General features: G+C 37.3%; 1 protein-coding gene across 7 annotated transcripts in view; it reads left to right on the top strand.

Annotated features, from left to right (window-relative positions):
- Nucleotides 1-18,853, top strand: part of GRID2 (glutamate ionotropic receptor delta type subunit 2) — a 672,274-nt gene that overhangs the window by 520,313 nt on the left and 133,108 nt on the right. For all 7 annotated transcript variants that reach the window (XR_002864118.2, XM_023925816.2, XM_086888568.1 and 4 more), the window contains one exon: nucleotides 13,176-13,277. Coding sequence is in view for 6 of the 7 variants with exons in the window: in XM_023925816.2 (XP_023781584.1) it covers nucleotides 13,176-13,277 (102 nt within the window). In the remaining variant the exon portion in view is untranslated. The remainder of the gene's footprint in view (nucleotides 1-13,175; nucleotides 13,278-18,853) is intronic.

Genomic DNA, 18,853 nt, shown 5'->3' with positions numbered 1-18,853 from the left:
GTGCCATGGTTTTGACTTCCCTGCATTTTTTCCTTTCTGGTCTGTTGTTCTACAACTCCTTTTTGACCTATCTCCATCCTAAATAATCTATTATAACCAAGGACAGTCAGGCCTACAGGGAAAGGGTTATAGCTTTTATGAGACCAAATAATACAGCTGGAAGAAAAACAAGAAAGATTTTTGTCTCAGAGGACTTTCATTAGATTTCTGAGCTCAAAGCTCATTCTCTCCCCTGACTATATTTCTTGGTCTAATAAAAGATATTACTTCTCTTTACAAGCCTAGCAGGTTCATAGAATCACACCAGCAGAGCTACAATGACACTTTGGTATGAGCAAGGAGACAGAAGCCTATACAACTCAAAATAATACATGTTATATATGCTAAGGTTATCTATTCAATACTGTCATTCTGAGCAGTGTGATAATTAGCTCAGAAATAGGCTGGGCTGATTAGAGAATGTTTTTCAAAAGAAATACGAGCCTGATATAGGTTTCTGGAGATGACAATAGAAAATGCCAGCATACTAAATGTAGGGATAGACTTGTTGGAGTGATGCTTTGTTTTCAACAGTGAAATAGCATATAAGTAACAGAAAGAAATACTGAGAAAATTCTCTTAGCTATGAAGTGAGATAATTATGAATCCCACTAGCAGAGGGAGAGGGAAATTAGTGACTGTTTTCCAGTTTAGTACATTTAGTATTCTGAGTTTTCAAATCCATCTTGAAATCACAAAACCACAAGAGAGACAGGTTTGGGCATCAGGGATTTGGACTTAGAACAGCTTGTTTGTGCAAGGACTTAATTCTGCTTGTTCAAGGAATTTAAATTTGCTAAAAAACTATGGTTCCTGAGAGCAGGACTGCCATGTGCTGTGGAATGCTTGCACTAAGTTGCTGTCAATGCTTTCTTAGAAAGGATGTGACCTGTATTTCCATGGGTTGTAAAGCTGATAAGGATTGAACTGATAAATGCAGATGCTCATGCCAGAAACCAGACAGTCCAATCAGGAGAAAAAGATGTTCTGTAAGGACAATGTGCCCAGGCAAACAAACCAGCATAGCTTTCTGATTATTGAGTTCTTTGGAGAAACTGCCTGTAATCTCCATAAAGGAGCTATTACATGATATTATTCCATGAATAAATTTGTATATGAAAAATAGATAAATTATTCACTTAGTTTTCGTGCATCTTGCATAGAGGCAATTTATGTTTCCTATAGCAGTACAAATTCTCATTTTAATGAGTGTTTTAATGCAATGAAAAGTGAGCTGAGCATAGCTCCCAGGTGTTGCACTAAAAATGGAGACATATTCAGGATCTATTCTAAGAAGAAATATAGTTGCATTTGCAGGTGTAGGGATAGGATTTTATTCTCATATAGGCTAGTGAGGCTTATTTTCACTAAAATTCTCTGGCTTACACCAACTCAGGCTTCAGCATCGACTGCCTTATATTTGGGCTCATGTTTGCAAAACCTGATTGCGTATTAGGACTGCAATGAAGTGCAGGTTAAATGAGTAACATATAGCTATGCCAACACAGTTAATGAAAGTGGCTAGAGTAAAGTGTTTAAATCAGAATAAATGCTGACAGACTAATAGCATTCAGCTCAGCTTTAGACAATGGATAGATGCCACACTGAGTAATAGGCTCTTTTGGCTCGGTTTGTTTTGGATTTTTTGTCTCTTTAGCCTGAAGTGGGAGACTTACAGCATATTACCTGGGATTGCATAAATAGTTTTGCAGGGAAATTTTAAAAGACCATGATATTAAAAATAAATTTTAAATAAAGTTAAAAATATTATTATGAGGAGTTTGTGTTAAAGTCTGAAACTATAGCAATAATATCTTCTTTCTAAGTTTATGAAAACCATTAACAGTCTCCATCAAAACTATAATGGAGATGAACTCTTAGACAAGAAGTCCCACCAAGGGTCAGCTTTCAAGCAAGCACTCTCAGTCCTACAGACATTTACATCTTCTCCAGCAGCTGTTAACCATAGGGTCTGCTCCTTGAAAGATGATCAGTGTCCCCAGGCAAAATCTGAGTGTGCATTGGAAGATAATGCAGTTGAACACAGAGGTGTGTGGAGAAAAAGACTCAGTGATTCTGGTTTTGGGCTCTGCCTAGCACTTAGAAAGATGATATTTTTAAGCCACCCTTCTCAGTTGAAAGAAATTTCTTATATGGGAAGAGGCTGATAAGGTAATTTGAGCCTAACCACTGATTTCTTAATTTCTTAACTCTTAAGGCAAATATTTCTTCCTTCTTAAAAGCAGTAGATCTTTTCAAATGAAAAGATGATTTTAAAATAGGTATCATCCCTTAAAATTAAATTCCAGAAAGACTGTAGTGAAGAGCACAGTATTACTACTTAGTGGATTAAATTATCACTGCCATATATGCCAATATGTTCTTAGAAGGATCTTTGCAATATCAAACTAATTAAGGAAAATTCTCCAGTTTTCTCTTGGTTTCTTTACCCAATTTCAGCAGTATGTATTAATCAATTGTAGGAATATAGTGTTCAAGCAAATATAATTCTCATTGTTTGCAAGACAGATTTATCATGTGTTTCTGTAATTTTAATTACTAAGATATATTTCTAATTTATTTTTGTGGTAGATTCCAGTGTCATTAGAGCAGTGATTTTCATTTGTAACAAAATTTTATTTCAGTGATTCAGCTATTCTAGACAGGGCTTATTAGATGTGTCATTTAATCTTTTAAACAAATTATTTGTTATTTTCCACAAGGATCTTTTATTTAAGTCTTCAGCTTCAGATACAGCATATCATTTGCCATTTAATGTTTATGAAAACATATGAAATTTACTCACACTACTGTCTCTGTTTCTTTAATGCAGAAGTACCCACTCCAGCAACTGAACTAGTTACTAACAGATTCTGATAGGATTTAGATATTCTTCAGTGGAGCACTGACTAGTAACAAACCTAGTGGACTCCAAATTTTCTCTCAACCATGTATGTTGTGCAGTATGCACAAGTGTAACAGATATTTTAAAGAGGTTATGTACAGCTGTGGTAGCTCTATAGCACTGCCCCCAGGAAAAGCCACCAGGACATCAGAATTACACTTCTCCTGATAGTAAGGTGATGATGCCTCTGAAATGTCATTGGAGTCATCACCAAAATGCCATAGGAGTAGAGGTCTGGTCTAGGGACAGCGTTTCTGCTACCTAATGATGAAGCAAATGCCCTCTGGCATATAGGAAGGAAGTTGAATGTATTGACTGAGCTGAAGGTGAGTTTATAGTGTTGGTATTAGAGAATTGCTTTTGACCATTATCAGTGTAACATCTGGTTATCAGCATAGCAGTTCCTATCCTTTAGACCAAAGATGATTTCAGTAACAGTCTACTGATGCAAAAGAGGCTTTTGCTTTGCAATTAAGGCTAGATCATCTGCAGACAGAAATTTTAGAAAGTATTATCTGGATCCCATAGAGGAAGGGACCCCAGGTATGAACAAGACCACATTACTCAAAGACTTCCCAGTGCTTAATGCTACTAGTACTTGTGCTGATCTTTGGGACTCTAGGTGCATATATACCTGCCCTCATTGCAGTTGAATCTGGTGAGAAGAAGCTACTTCTTGTAATCTGGGTTGTTGGCCACAACCATCTGCTCAAATTGACTCTTGACTTTTCTGTTCTCCACTGCCCCAAGTGTCAGGGTCAAAAGAGAGCCTTCAGAAGAAGGTGCTGTTTCTTCTCAGCTGGGGCCTGGTGCTGATAACTAACTCTGCTTGGTCACTGCTGTGGTAAATTTTTTGATTTCTTTACTAATAGTTCTGACTCCTAAGAAAGCTTCTCTGTGCTGAAGAAGTGGGAAAAAACACCCTACAATCTTATTTTCTTCACTACCGAACTCTCAAAAATATATGATCCAGTAAATCACTTGCAACATCTGATCCATAATGCACTAAGAGCTGGTGACACTTGTAGCCTTATGCTCTGTGAGCGTGGGTTATACTGGAGTAATATTTTCTCACTGGCAAAATGCAGCTTTGATTTACTAGCCAGTATCACACTGGTAAGGCTGTGACAACCAGCTTAGCAGACCTCTTTATTTCTGCCAACGCTAAGAATAAATCCTGAATTTTAGAAACAGAGTATTGATCTATGTGTAAGCAAAGACTGTTTCCATTTCTGTGTTCCTCATTTAAGCATCCCAGGAATCTGAAGAATCAATGGAAAGCAGTTTGTCATCTAGTGCTACTCTTGCTGCATTGCCATGCTAGCTTCTCTGTAGTGAGAAACTTGGAGGCAATATTTGAGTAAAAGCTTGTTTTGGTTCATCACTTTTTACCTAAGCTCTCCATTCTTCAGACACTCTAGAGAGTGCCTTCACATATACACTATTAAAATGAAAATAAGCTAAATTATCCTTTCATGCAAATTTCTCATGGTCCATCAGTTTTTTTCTTTCTCTCTCTCTTTTTTTAAATTTTATTTTATTTTGGCTTTTTAATATTTACTTTTTGGTGTTGATGCTTTGTGAGCAGTTTCCTAGCCCCTGTGCTTGGGAAGCATGTTGCACTAGCATGTATGAAAAGGAGACTGTCTTATCCAGGTCTTCCTTTGTACTACATTTATGAAAGAGCTGACAAACTGCTGTGCTGAGCAGCAGAAAGTGTAAGATACTTTGATGTTGTGTAAGTTTGAACAGCTCCTGGACAGGTACAAATATGCTTAAAGATATAGAAATTGTCTGTGCTGAGCACTGGTGTGTGTTCTCACAATACCTTACATGCTAATTCCTTTGCTTTTCATGCTGGTGATGAGAGGCTGAAAGTGTCTGAGGAGATAGGGACCCACAGTCTTTGAGATAAAAATAGTAATCTTATCACAACTGCCTCTCTTTTTGTCTCTGGTATTTGGAGGAAGTGTTTTCATGTCAGTACATCAGTGCCTCAACTAAGAAAGGAGGTGTTTTTCTGTGTCCTTTTCTTACTTGGTGTTTCATGATGAAGTTGAGAATTGTGTAGCAATGACAAAGATGCTAAGTATAAGTATGATATGAAATGAGGTTGTTCTATTTCCAGGCTTTTCAGGACATGTATTTCCATGGTATGTTCATCCTAGGAACCTCCTCCACCCTTCACCCAAGTCCAGTGAACTCGTTTTTCATGCATGAGGAAAACAACCACAGCAGTATTGCCCAGTGAGCATTCAGTAGCTGAATAAATAAATAAACATACTTTTGAGTAAATAGTGCTGAGGTATTGCTTCCTTTAAAATCCGTTAGCCTGCCAAAGAAAAATGGACATTCCCATATGCTAACCCTGAAAAAAGTACACTTCATAACATTATGTTTGTCTGAAAAGATAACCAGATGTAGAATTCCTTGATACATTACTGTGAAGGGAGAGTGTGATAATTCTGCTTACACTTAAAAAATAAAAGTTAAAGAGGTGCCACTGAGGTTAGTCCAGATGTTCTGTAGCCTCACTGGGCCGCATGTATACTTAAAAATGTATTCTTTGTCAGCTGTCTTTAAAATGGGCACTGATTTCTTTAATGCAAACACAAGTCTGTATTACTGCTCTGCCACTGCAGTTCCTGGGCTGGAACTACAAAAGAGCCTTTCTTTTCCTTCCCAGCTTGGAGAGTGATGAATCTAACACACAATTCTCCACGTGGATTTACTTCCAGAGCTGACTCCCAGACTACAAATTCAGTGATTATATTGAAGGGGAGATCTTTATTTCAGAAAAAAACAAAGCCAAGGTGCTTCTCAGAGTCCGTGCTCACTGAGCTGACTGCAATGCAGCGTGGAGGTGCCCAAGTAGCTCAGCCCTGGCAGCACTCTATACTGGCATTCTTATATATTCCTATATATTCATATTATATTCATACAGGCCCCTGTACTGTACTCTGAAGGATTTGCTTATGTGGTTTTCTGGACTGGGTTTATTCAGAATGCTGCTCTGTAAACCCACTTCTCTACAAATGAAACAGTGGTGGGTCTGCTCTGCACCATTACAACTTGGATTTCATACTGGAATGCTGCCCCCAGAATACTTGAGCCCTGCAACAGCAAACAGGTTCTGTTGATATTCCAGTTTGACAAGCCATTTCTGAAAGTTTGGATCTCAAAAAGGCACCTTAGTAAGCTGAGGGGAAAGCTGGGAGTCTGCTGAAGAATGCTTGAATACTGCCAGGGAACGGATGAGAACCTGAAATGTGCTCTGTGTGTTTTCTTGCTACTTGTAGAGAGCGAGTTTCACACAACCAAGTGGAAAACAATGTTTTTCATTATTTTTCACTGAATAGGTTTGATCAAAGGTTTTATAATGGTATCAAAAGCTTACATATTGTGATTTAATACATAATAAGTAACCTTGAATATTTTTCTCTGATTTCATAAAGATGCAGTGGTGGACAAAACAGACCAAGCTGAGTTATAAAACCTTACTTTAAGATTTTTGCTTTTCTTCCAGGCCTTACACGACTTAGATAAAAGACATCCTTTTTAACTCTTAATACCCTTAATGAGAAAGGAGACAAGAATTTGCAATTAAAAATCAAAGTGACTATATTTAAACTGTACACAAACCTGAATTTCATTGGTATTATCAATTCCCCTGGAATAATTTAGACATCAGTGAGAAAGCTTCCAGTGCAAAATGAAAGTGATATTCATGGGTTCTACTCTGGCAGTATGAAGAAATTTGTTAGCAAAGGTGTGAAGCCAGTATTGGGTGAAAGAACAGGCTTTTCTGAGAATTTCACTTTAATTGAAATATGGAGGCAATGGGAAAAGAGATCAACATCTGACTCTTTTCTTCAGAGTTGTGTAAGGTTGTCAGGGGATGGCAGTAAAAAAAAGCAGAAGGAAAGATGAAAGCAAAGGAAATAGGGCTGTACAGTAATTTTTTTTGTTAAGGTCCATCCCCTCATAACACAAAGGGAGAAGGAGGAGTTGGGGAGAAGTTTCCTCAGGGGACTGCCTGAGAGAAAAGGAGATCCAAGGGCAAAGAGAAAGGGACCCAAAGTGATTTGGAAAATGAGTCAAAGCTGGATGTGGTGAAATGTGATGTATCTTGACCAACCCAAACCCTAAAAAAACAAATAAAAACCAGAAAGAAAAAAACAAACAGGAAAAAAAAAATAAAAGGAAAAAAGAAAGAGAAAAACAAGACAGGAAAAAGCCACAGGAAATGGAAAGGAAGATCAAGGGAAAGAAAAGCAGAGAGAACAGAAAGTACACTGAAAATACACAGACAAATGGATCACAAGAGGTATTGCAGTGTAGGAAAAAGGTTAGGGAGCTGGTGGGATTACTGAATTCACAGTAAAAAAAAAGGACTAAAGATGGGAAAACAGGGTATTTTCCAAAGATAAGAGATGACAGAAGGGAAAAATGATAGATTAAGATCACCAAATTTCAAATGAAAGGGAAAGAAGAAATAGAGAAAGTAAGCCAGAGATAAAGAGATATGGGGGGGAGAAGTCAGGGATCATTAGAATGACACCACTAGCTTGGAGAGATGGTTCATTTTCTTTGAGATGTGATTTATTATACACTAGAAGCTTGGCCTAAGCACTGAGCATCAGCTTTGTGGTTGGAGTATGAAGTGGGAGAATACCTATGAAGTCTACGTTGTTTCCCCTGTAAATTCAACATTTGTCAGTGGTCTGAAATACCCAATTATAACTTCTGCCATCAATCTGGGTCCTTGAGAAAACATTGAGTCAGGACCTAGTAGGCAAGTGAACAGCAGGTTACCAGCAGGTAACTTTCTATTAGCTTCTTTATTTCAGTTCACTAAGAAGAGGAAAATTGGGTAGTCCCCCAAAGCAAAATATTTTATTAATGCTATGTTATTTTGCCTTGTGCATTGGTTTAAGGAAAGAAATTCCTACTGTGGTCACTTGCACTTGTGTCTATGATCAGTTAACAAAACAAATAGCCCACCTCAACTGCTGCAATTACAATCCTTAATACACTGGATATAAAACAAAACTTGAGTATTCACATCCTCCTAAAAGCATGAAAATAACAGAGCAAGTCTAGGGACAGGCCATTCCTTCTAGGCCAGAGACAAATTAAAGCAATAAAACACTCTGTACAAAATAATTAACTGAATGCACAGAACTATATAGATTTCACCACACAGAATGTAGGAGAAACAAGTGCTGCTGTACATTACCCAATTGTTCAGCACAGTATTTTCTATTGATTTTAACAACTTACTATTTGCTGACTATTACCTAAGCTTTGGTGAAGGCAGCAGTTAAACACAGAAAGTTTTCCTGCTAACCAATCCTATTAGGAAATTGCTGTGAAGAATAAAACTGATCCTTACTTCTTTATCAAGCCCAGGGGTACAAAAACCTTCAGTTAACCCCTGGCCACCAGATTTTTGCAGATTTGGTTGATCAACTGTTGGTTGCTGGCTAAAGAGCTGAACTGAAAGGACTCTTTAATCAGGTAACAGAGCATCTGACTACATTTTACATAACTGACAGTATCATATTGACAGCCAAAATATATCTTTTATGATGTTTCTTCTGTCAGACATGGTCTTTAAGCAATAGGATTTAGTGTCTGACTTCCAAGTTGCTGTTGGACGTATTGAACAACAGCTGACAAGAGGCATCAGGAATACTCTGTGCAAAACAGTTTCTATGTCTTCCTGCTTGAATTTTGCCTAAACTGGTGTCCTAGAAAATTTTGCAAATGCTGAATCCACACATCACCAAAAAAAAACTCCACCTTTATCTTCATTATTTTTTCTTGTGTGCCCCATTTCAAGTCTGCCTGGCACTCCTGGGAGTTTGAATCTTCCAGCTGAGTGTCATTTTGTGACAGCTTCATGGAGTCTTCCATTTCTGTGAATTTAGTATGCTTTGGAACAGGAAAGGGGATTATTAACGCTCTTTTCTTCAGCTGAAGTCAGATCTTGTAAGAATTTGGTTCCTAGAGCAGGTTGGACCCAGTTGAAAATTGAGGAGGGAGTTTCTGAAGCACATGTGGGTACTTCAGGCAGGGAGGCTGCTCTTTCTGTGGCTCACCAGCCCTCTATGAACTGTTCTGTCATAGGCATTTCCACTGGAAATGTTTTGTCAGGTTGTCCATACTAAAACCAAAATATTGTTGGGATGTTTTTTCTTTAAATAACAAGAAATAAATGAAAGAGGAGTCAGTGATCTGAAAGTCCTTATAGATTTGGGCTGCAGATGTAGTGCAGCTTTATCTTTCAGATTTCCATTGCACCTCCTCTGGAGTGTTTTCTACTCTTGACCCTTAATAGTGTTGTGGTAAAGCAGTCTGAGTTCCAAGGTGCTTGCATTGGATAAACCAGTTCCTGTATATTTTCTATGTCAACTGAAGTAACAGAACACTCTAAAACTTTGATGTAGTGACAAGCACTTAAGTAATTCATCTGTATTAGTATTCTGGTTTTATTCATTTTCTCTGATGGTCCTCAACTGTGACAATACCAAAGTATTTTTCTTTAATAATTAACCCAATCTGCATTTTACTCTGCCAGAAAAAGAAGTGCAGGCTCTCAAGATATTCAGCAGAGTTCATTGGTTGCATAGGAAGTAGGGGAGGAAAACTGGCTGTAAGCTCTGTCATAAAGGCATTATAGACTTTAGTGTTCCAAGTTCCTTGTAAATAATGAAATTGTAAGTAGTCATGAAATAGATTTTGCCTATTTTACTATTGATATATAAATTAAAGACCTTCCATAATGCATTGTTCATATAGTCAAAATTTTCTAATGAAGAAGGGAAGTAAATTTTTGTCTTTGCCAGCAAAACAGGAGAACAAAGCCCATTTCGACAATGATGATAGTGAGGATAACAAGCTGGTATGTGGGATGAACAGAAAGAGATTGCAAATTGGTTATCAAAGGATAGAAGCAGAAGACTGACAACTTTTCCATCTTCATGATATTACATCAAACCTAGCAGAGTGAAAGCTGTCATTAGAATAAATAAAAGAAACTGAAACAGAAGTTCAAAGCACTAAAAATTATAGATTTTGTGTGGTATGAAGATGATAAGCACTGTGCTCAGTTAGAGAGTTCCCATCACCCATCTGCCCAAATCCACCAGAATGAATGTGAGATTCTGTTATTGTCTGATCTGTTTCTCATTTCAGCCATCAGAGAGAGAACAAAAGAAAAAAGGAAGTAACTGCAGAAACAGCAAATGTGTTGCAGAAGCTGTTAAACAAGACAGAGCTGAAGAAGGAGCTTCATACCACCCCCCTCTCGATGTTTCAGCAGTAGTTACATTTGCTCCTTGCTGCAATGACAAGCTCAAATTGTCATCAATAAATGTTGATTTGTTTTCTCCTAATAACAGTAAGCAGCTCCCACTCAAAATCAATTTCAACTTTGTTGGAAAGACACTGCACATTTGTCTTCACCATGACTGAGCTGCATAAAGGAACAATTGAATTGAAAATTAAATGAACAGTAATTGAAAATAAAAAGTGCCTTTTTAAAGGAAAATTAGTGCTATGCTGAATTTACAGAAATGTTATGGGGGGGGGTTGCCTTAAAAAAGGTAGGGTTGGGCTAAAAACTTAATTATATAAACATGTGCACATTAATGTACATAATTAAAAATGGACTTTAACCTCAAAAGGATAAAAAGGCTCTTCAGCAACTTCCTAGGCTTTTAGTTCTGGCAAAAGCAGCAGAGTTTCTGCAGTAATTATACATCCAACATTTGGATATGCTAATTGGATCTAAGTTCTAATTAGTTTCTTTGTGTGACTAAGAATGACAATCAGTGAATTAATTTAATGCAGTTTTGTTCTGAACTTAGTACTGTTTTCACTGTGTTTCACACAGAAAATGCAGCCTGTGAAATGCTTTGCTTCATAGGATGTACAAAGTACAGCACATTTGCTGTGTTTCACTGTAGGCAATACACTTCAGCATTTAGGTTATCCAACTCTTAAGTGTTGCAGGGCTTTGCCAGGGAGTGGTGAGGATCTGGAATGTGTCAGTAGTCCATCCATGACAAGAGAGCAGCTACTCTCACAGTAGTGCTCACAGTAGTGCTCACAAATACTCTGTGGGGCACCAGAAGAGGCAGAGAGGGCTGCTGTGATTGCTTGGTGGTCTTTGTGATCGGATGGAAACTGTCTGATGAAGTGGGGAAACCAAATGGGGATGATCTGTGCTTTTATTTATAAAAAGCCATAGGAAAGATGAGAAATTTCAAGAGATTAATAGGACATCTCCCAATTTTGTTTCTCCTTGTATCCTGTTGTTGCTCTAAGTTTCTCTGGGGTTCTGGATCTTGTGGAGCCTTGACTCAGTCATTACTTGTGATTACAAGTATGCCCAGCATTACCCTCACTCATTCCCTGACTGTAGGATAAACTTGACTTCAGAAGGGCAAGAATTAGCTGTGAATACTTCTGAAAGTGGCAGAGAGAAGTGACTACATTGTTTTAAGGCCATTAGAATCATGGGATCATTTAGATTGGAAAAGACCTGTGAGACCATTGAGACAAACATAACTTCTATATCTTTTCAGAAATTTTTTATTTTTTTTTACTCTCTGAGACATTCATTTCTTAAGGAGGCATCTTCAAAGAATAGATATGAGTATATTGAAATAAAAAAATTTAGAAGTCGCTCTAGTCTAATAGCTATAATAAAGAAAACAAATATTTCAGATTATCCACTTCTAAAATTGTTAAATATCTTTACTTAAAGTTTGTTCTTTGTTTTCTGTTTCACTTAGAAAGATCTACTAAACACATATACAAAGTCTTTTCACATGAAGGACTGAAAATAATGATTTCTGTAAATTTCTGTTCAAGTACATTCAGCAAAGCCCTCTTCTTTACAAACACTTTCAGGTGGTTTGAGGCAACCTGCTGTTTCTGTGAGGCTGTGTGAAATTACAGTAACATTTCCATGTTTTCCATGTTTCCCAGTTTATGTTTCTCTCAAATTATGGTGTTGAATTCTCCAAGAGAATAGTCTTAGTAAAGGCCACTGGACCCAACAATACACTGCTGATATAATCTTGGTTTGTCAGAGGGAGCAAGAACTTTTGTTCCTTTAAATAGGAGTCAGAAGATGAGCATCCCTGGAAAGGTTTCATTCACAGTCCATGGAGAAGGCAATTCAGAGCAAGAACTGGTAGCTGCAGGTGCCTGTCTCTTTGGCTGTGTAAAGACTTCACCTAGGCAATTGGTTTACCTGCTTTAATTGAGACACTGCTCCAAAGTCCTCTGAAGTCAGTCATTGTCCTTCTGTAGTGTTTTGGATTTAACACTGGCAATTGTGCATGCCAGCTGAGTGTGGTAATGAATTTCAAAAATTATACTGGTTATCTTGGTGTGTGGTGTTAAGGGGTGTGTGGTTGATTGATTTGTTTCTCTGTGCTCAAAAAAAGCATCTACCAAAAAAACAGGTAAGTTACCTTTTCAGAGAAGCTGAATTACAAGACAGTACCTACTAAACCCAGATTGAAAGGCGTATAATCCTAGAGATATTCCTGAGCAATTGCTTCTTCCACAGAGACTCCAGAAATGCAATGGCACCAATGCAAATAATGGAATAGATGAACTTCTTTTTTTATGTTATCTATTGCAGTACTCTCTCAATGCTGTGGTGTGCCCTATCCAATGGTTTTTTCCTCAATCATCTTTAAAATGTGATTTTTAACCTGGCTTAAAATCACTGCTGTTTCATTACCAATTATTAGGATAAGCTTTAGCTGGTGTAATTCCTTTGTCAAAGTTCCACTATGAAGGAAAGGATGGAGCAGAGAGAGTGCTAAAATGTTGGTGGCTATTATTTCTTCAATTAGTGTATTACTGAAAGTAAGGTAGAAATACTGCTACAGCTACAGTACTTTTAAATTATTTTCAGTAATATTGACATCCTCTCTGACCTCTTTTAAAGCCATGCCTATAACTCCAAATCCTGGATGCTGTCATCCATTGCCCACTGGTATTTAAAATCAAAAACTGATATCCTTACTTGCTTCATTTTCAATTTCAAGATGAATCTGTGCACAAGCCATTCCCTGAGTTTCCATCTCATTGATTCCAGAAGGTATTCTATCGATTTCATACATTCCTGCTTAAAGCCACCTAGTAGGAATGACTAACAAAGTATTATGGGCAATGAGAAAATGATTTTTGTTTTCTCTTTTAGCTTGGCTGCTGGAATCCTGTAACTGGTCTGAATGGGTCACTGACAGACAGAAAGCTGGAGAACAACATGCGAGGAGTGGTTCTGCGTGTGGTGACTGTGCTGGTAAGCAGATGCTTATCCTTCTCCACTGCTGCCTCATCTTTTTATTAAGCACACCGTTTTACCAAGAAAGTAGTTGCTGTTAGAGGGTTTCATTTAAGCAGGTCAAAAAAACCCAGAAAGATGGATAATTTTCTACAAAATAAAATCATTTATCAGAACAGTGCATTTCAGACTGTTTCTTGCCCAGGCATGTTCTGAATTATGTAACACAAGCATGTGAGCTTCAAGTGCCCTGTTAGCCAAAGTTACCTAGCTGAAGTTCTAAATGATTCAATTCCAATCACCTTGGCTATTTGCATGCAGTCTAACAGAAATTGTCACACTCAGAAAACATTCAAGGTCAGCTTAGGTCAAGTAATGTTACTTAGGTAAAACATCTACTGTCCCATCCTAGCTTTTAGTCAGCCAGATTCTTCCCCTTTATGGACAGCTTATGTTAAGAATAGTTCTTGGTTTAAAGCTGAGCAGACAATGTTATGAGACCAGTGTATTCCCTACCATAAACTCAGCTTGTGGAGAAGTTTTTAAGAGACATATAGTCCTCTTTGGACCAATGCCCAAATATAAAGTTGATTCAAGGCTGCTGAACTGTCAAGGTTAGATTAAACTATTTCCCTCTTGCTATTCTCTGCTTGTGTTTGAGTTCAGTGTCTGAGGGCCCAGCACTTTTTTAAAAAGAATAAGACAATTTTTCAGGGTTTGCAATGCTGACAGTGCACAATGAAGGAAGAGGCTCCGTTAGGTGTGGAGAGTGAAATCACCAGAGCATTTCAGTGTGAAAGAAAGAGAAGTTTCATACTCCCCCCACCAGTCATTTTATGGGTATTTAAACACCTGTATCTGTCAGGGTGAACACACTGTTCCAGCTCTTAGTACATTAGAAAACTTGCTGTGGTACTGTGTACAAGACAAAACAAACCAAATAACAACAAAACAAACAGCCCCAAAACAACAACCAAAAAACCACACAAATCTAAAAAATAACCCCAAATTAAACTAATCAACAGCAAAAGACAGCCAAGGAAGGATGAGTGCACAGAAAAAAAAAAGAGTAGTAACAGAGAGGAGGAAGATTATACTTTTATTGCATGTTCATCAAAATAGCATCATGTTGGCAGTGGCTGGTCTCTGTTTTGCCTGATACTCCTATTAATTGGTTCAGTATAATTATTAGTTGACAAAAATGATCTGTGGATTTTGCCAAGAAAAAATAAATTTGAATTAGAATATTAGCATTGTTTTTAGTAGTAGCTCCTCCTCTCTCCCCATTGTTCCTGCTTTATCCCCAGTTATCTTTGTTATTTTGACAGAGAGCTGCTGCTTCTTCATGTTATTATAGCATGAATATTTATAAACTTGCAAACATACACAAAAATAATTATCTATGCTGGTAGGATTCTACAGTAATTATAAAAGCAAAGACAGACGTTTAAAGTTTGACGCAGAGCACAGGACATTTCAGTCTCCTCACAAGCTTTATATCTTCCATGTACGACAAAACTGGAGATTGTATTTAACAAATGCGATGAAAATGTGTGATTCTTACCTTGGATGTGAGAGCAGGAGAGATTTCACCAATTAACTTTATTTTAGTGATGATCTTCATTATATTTTCTCTTCCATCTTTCTCCTCTTTCTTCAATTGAGTCAATACATTTCTGTTAAAAGTAAAGAATCTATACTGACTGTGAATGATTAATTATTGTTATTAATTCTGCCATTTTCTAACACAATGATCTTGATCCAGGGAAACATGTTAAAATTCAATAGGAATACCTATTTTCTTTTTCATTGGGCGTTGAGAAGTTTACATTCATTTGTAAATTTGCTTTGTTATGAGTTCAAATCTCTCATGCCTTTTTAGATAGCACTCTTTTTCCTCTTCCAAATTCATTTTGTTACACCCTCAGGCTGAAAAGGACTTTTTTTTTTTAGGATTCCAGTAGAATTTGAGAGGATAGCAAATTGCAACACCTGGCTTTATACTGTGTTATACTAATGAAAGCCTTCTGGAGTCTGAAAATCCTAAATGATTGTGACTTATTTCCTCAGTCTTTCAATAAACAATTGCTGAACAATTCCTATCATCCACATCCATCTTCTAACTCCTTTCCTGAAGTAAATTTAATAATTAAGAGCTATGTATCTGCAGACCTTAACCAAAATGTCTTTATGAGTATGGCAGAATACAGTATAGTCCCAAACTGGAAATCATCTGGTTTCACTTGGCAGAGAATCCAGGCTCTTCTGCAAGTTAATGTGAATGCTCTCCTTTGCATAAATAGGAATAAGAAATATTTCTTTGTGGTTTATTCTGAGGAGAACTTTGGTCATGTTTGTGTACATGTAACTCAGTGTTTTAATCTGAGTTGGATTAGTACCACACTTTCTACACTTTTAGAAAAGGTTTATTTTATCTAACTTAAATATCACATGCCTCTGACTTGGACTACTTCCACACATGAAGCTGAGGTCTGGACTTTGTGTTTGACAAGTTGCTCCTAAGTTCAAATCACTTACTGATGAATTTCTGATATGTATTCTGAGTTTCTGAAATGTAGCTCACTCAAAGGTCAGTATAGCTGTTTCGAACAAATTCAGAGTGTCTTGAATGAACAATTGCCCAAGAAAAAATTTAGCTATATACCCATTTTGGCTGTCTCAGTTTATTCTCTTTTTTGGTTGTTCATTTTTATAGAAAAAGACCTAAAATACAGCAGATATTCTCATAAAACCATTTTATTAGCCACAACAATTACTGAATTATTCATATGAACATTGGAAATGGAATGAGATTTAGCCCATTGACAATGAAGAGGCCAACACATATCTGTAAAATCATATTTTCTTATAAAGCCCCTGTTGTTCAAAAAAGAAAAGAGTTTGAATTTCCCTGTTTAAGGCATTAAAACCTTGACTGAAAAGTACAGAGCCTTTCCTGAAAGTGCATAAGGTGTAATATCATAATGGTATAAAAGATATTTGTGACGCTGCATGAAAATTCAAAACAGCTCCCAAACAGGAATGTATTTTCATATCTGGAGGGTCCTGAGAAGGCAGGCAGGATAAAGGAAAGACAGATAACAGCAAGCCATGCAGAATTACGCTTTGCCATACATCCCTATACACAGTATCTTGAGAGTTATTGCTCGGGTTACTTGCACAGAGCTGCAGATTGGTCACCCTTGGCTGCAGGTGGGCACTGTGGGGTGTGACGTAGTGAAAGGACTGGCAGAAGGGTAGACAAGCATGGAAAGAAAAAAGAATTAAGAAACATCATTTGCACCACGGAAAATGTTATCATATGTGGACTAATTCTCAGTGATTGGTATTAAATTCATGAATATTTGTTGCCCAGATTAGAAAAGAAAGAAATCTGAAAGCAGATGATGTCTTTAGGGACATTGAGCTGGCAGGAGGTCTGCATCTTCAGTCCCTTTTTCTACTGAATTTACCACTTTGAGAAGATTAAAAGATACGAAGCTAAGGCCTGGTTTTAAAAGCTGAAACGGTCTTTGGAATTTGAATTCCAATACTGACTTAAATAAAATAAAAAAAAAAAATTTCTTTCCAAAGCTGGAGTAACTCAGAGTGACTGGGGAAAGGACAGTCATGAGAAAGATGAAATAAGACAGTGTTTAAGAATATGCAGAGGAACACACTGTCAGAAGTGATAAAGGATTAAAAATGTCAGGACAAAAAACATCAGTGAATGACTGTACAACAAAGATCAACCTCAGGAAAGATTATGTGCAGGATACCTCATTAAATATTGAATAACTATTTTATAATAGTGTGCACTAGTCCCATAGATAATGCTTCTTATTACTTTCTCCCAATATTTTTGGTGATCATTTTTCTCATGCAGTCCTGATCCTATTCCCCACTTTCATAACTGAATGCTGTGGACTTTTGTAAAGCCTCTTCATTCCATCAGGCAGCTCTTTCTCTGCCCTAGTGCCCATCTTTTAAGATAAATAATAAAATAATTTTAATTAAGGCATGTATTATACTCTGTGTGTGTGTGTATATATGTATATATATATATATGTATTGGTATATTGGACTACAGTAGTACTCAAAATAGTAACAATTAAAATCATTATAACAAAAGCAGAAAGCAATATTCCTCGGTAGAGGCAGAACCTGTCTTTGTATTCCTCTTCCAACCACCACACTTGTACAAGGGCCAGGTTTAAATTGCTACTGACTGGGCACAGGCTTTTTTTAATAGCTGTTTTATGTCCCTTTGAGCTACCTAGCTTATATTAAAACAGGTCATAAACCTTACAGGTATTCACTACTGTGATCATTCATTTGACAAGCTTTAATCTCACAGCCTGCTGGGAAACCCAGCACCTTTTTTTTCCCTTTTTTTCCCAATTATTGTTATTTTCAACCCATTTTTCTAAAGTAGCAGGTACTATATACTAGATAAGGTGGATATCAAGCAATTCAAATGTTTTGGGACCTGGCTGGGGCCACAGCTTTGACAGCAAGGTAGGTGCAGTGCAAAGTCTGGTAGGACCAACCTCACTTATCTCCATGTCAAGGGCTACTTCTCAGGGCTCCCTGGCTCTTATCTTCTCACTGACCCTTACCCATCTGCTCTGTGGGCATATTTGCATTCCAGAGAAATTCACAGTTCACAGTTCTGAAACAGAAAGAGGCTCTTGCTCTGACTGTAATTATCCTTTCATACCATGCAAGATAGAAAAGGAGATGAACTGCATGACACAGCTGCCTATGAACTCCTTGCAAGGCTGCTGGAAGGAGTCCAGTGTAGTTCCCAGCAGGTTAATGTACCCATTCCACACTTCTGCTAATTCAGGTATATGAACTATCTGCATTAAAGCCACCACTGTACTCTTTAGACATACTGTACAACACTCCAATCAATTCCAATCTCAATCCATATTCCTGTCATGTGGTTCAGAAAGAGCTGTTACCTGCATTAAGTTATTGTGAATTAAAATCAATACACAAAGCTTGGCAGCATCCTAATAGACCATTGCCATAGATTGCTTTGAAAGAAGTTTTAGTCCCATTGTTGAGAAATGGGAGGAAGAGGGGCTGAGAAGAGGAGCTAACATTCTTTGTTCGTTTCTTGTAAATAGGACTAAACTAAAGACCCTAATAAATCCAGATCATACTATTCCACAGGGAAAAATACTCTTTGAAGTACTGTAACTGAAAGAACAAACTTCATGTCTAATTGAAGATGACAATAAAAATATCGAAAAAGTGAGAGACTACACACATGGATAAGACTAGGCCATATGTAAAATCCCCTTAAAATTGTATTCAGTTTCTGGGATGTGAACGAGCTTCTTGCTGTAGAAAAGGCAGCCAGGATCAGAGAGTGGTGGGTTTCGGTGCCAATATGGTTACACAGCCCATTTGCACAATATTTAGTTATCCAAGATCCTGTAGATTTGAATCCTTCATCTATATTTTAGTTTTATTAGGAGGTAGGTGCTGTGTAATGTTTTGGTGCAATTTTATAGTTGTTGATAGTGGGAGAATTTTTGTAATGAAAGAATGAAATGTTTCAATTAAATTTTGGTCACTGATTC

Source organism: Cyanistes caeruleus, chromosome 5, assembly GCF_971803275.1.
Source record: "Cyanistes caeruleus chromosome 5, bCyaCae1.hap1.1, whole genome shotgun sequence".
NCBI lineage: Eukaryota > Metazoa > Chordata > Aves > Passeriformes > Paridae > Cyanistes > Cyanistes caeruleus.
Note: the sequence above shows the minus strand (reverse complement) of the source record. Positions and strands in the feature narration are given on the sequence as shown.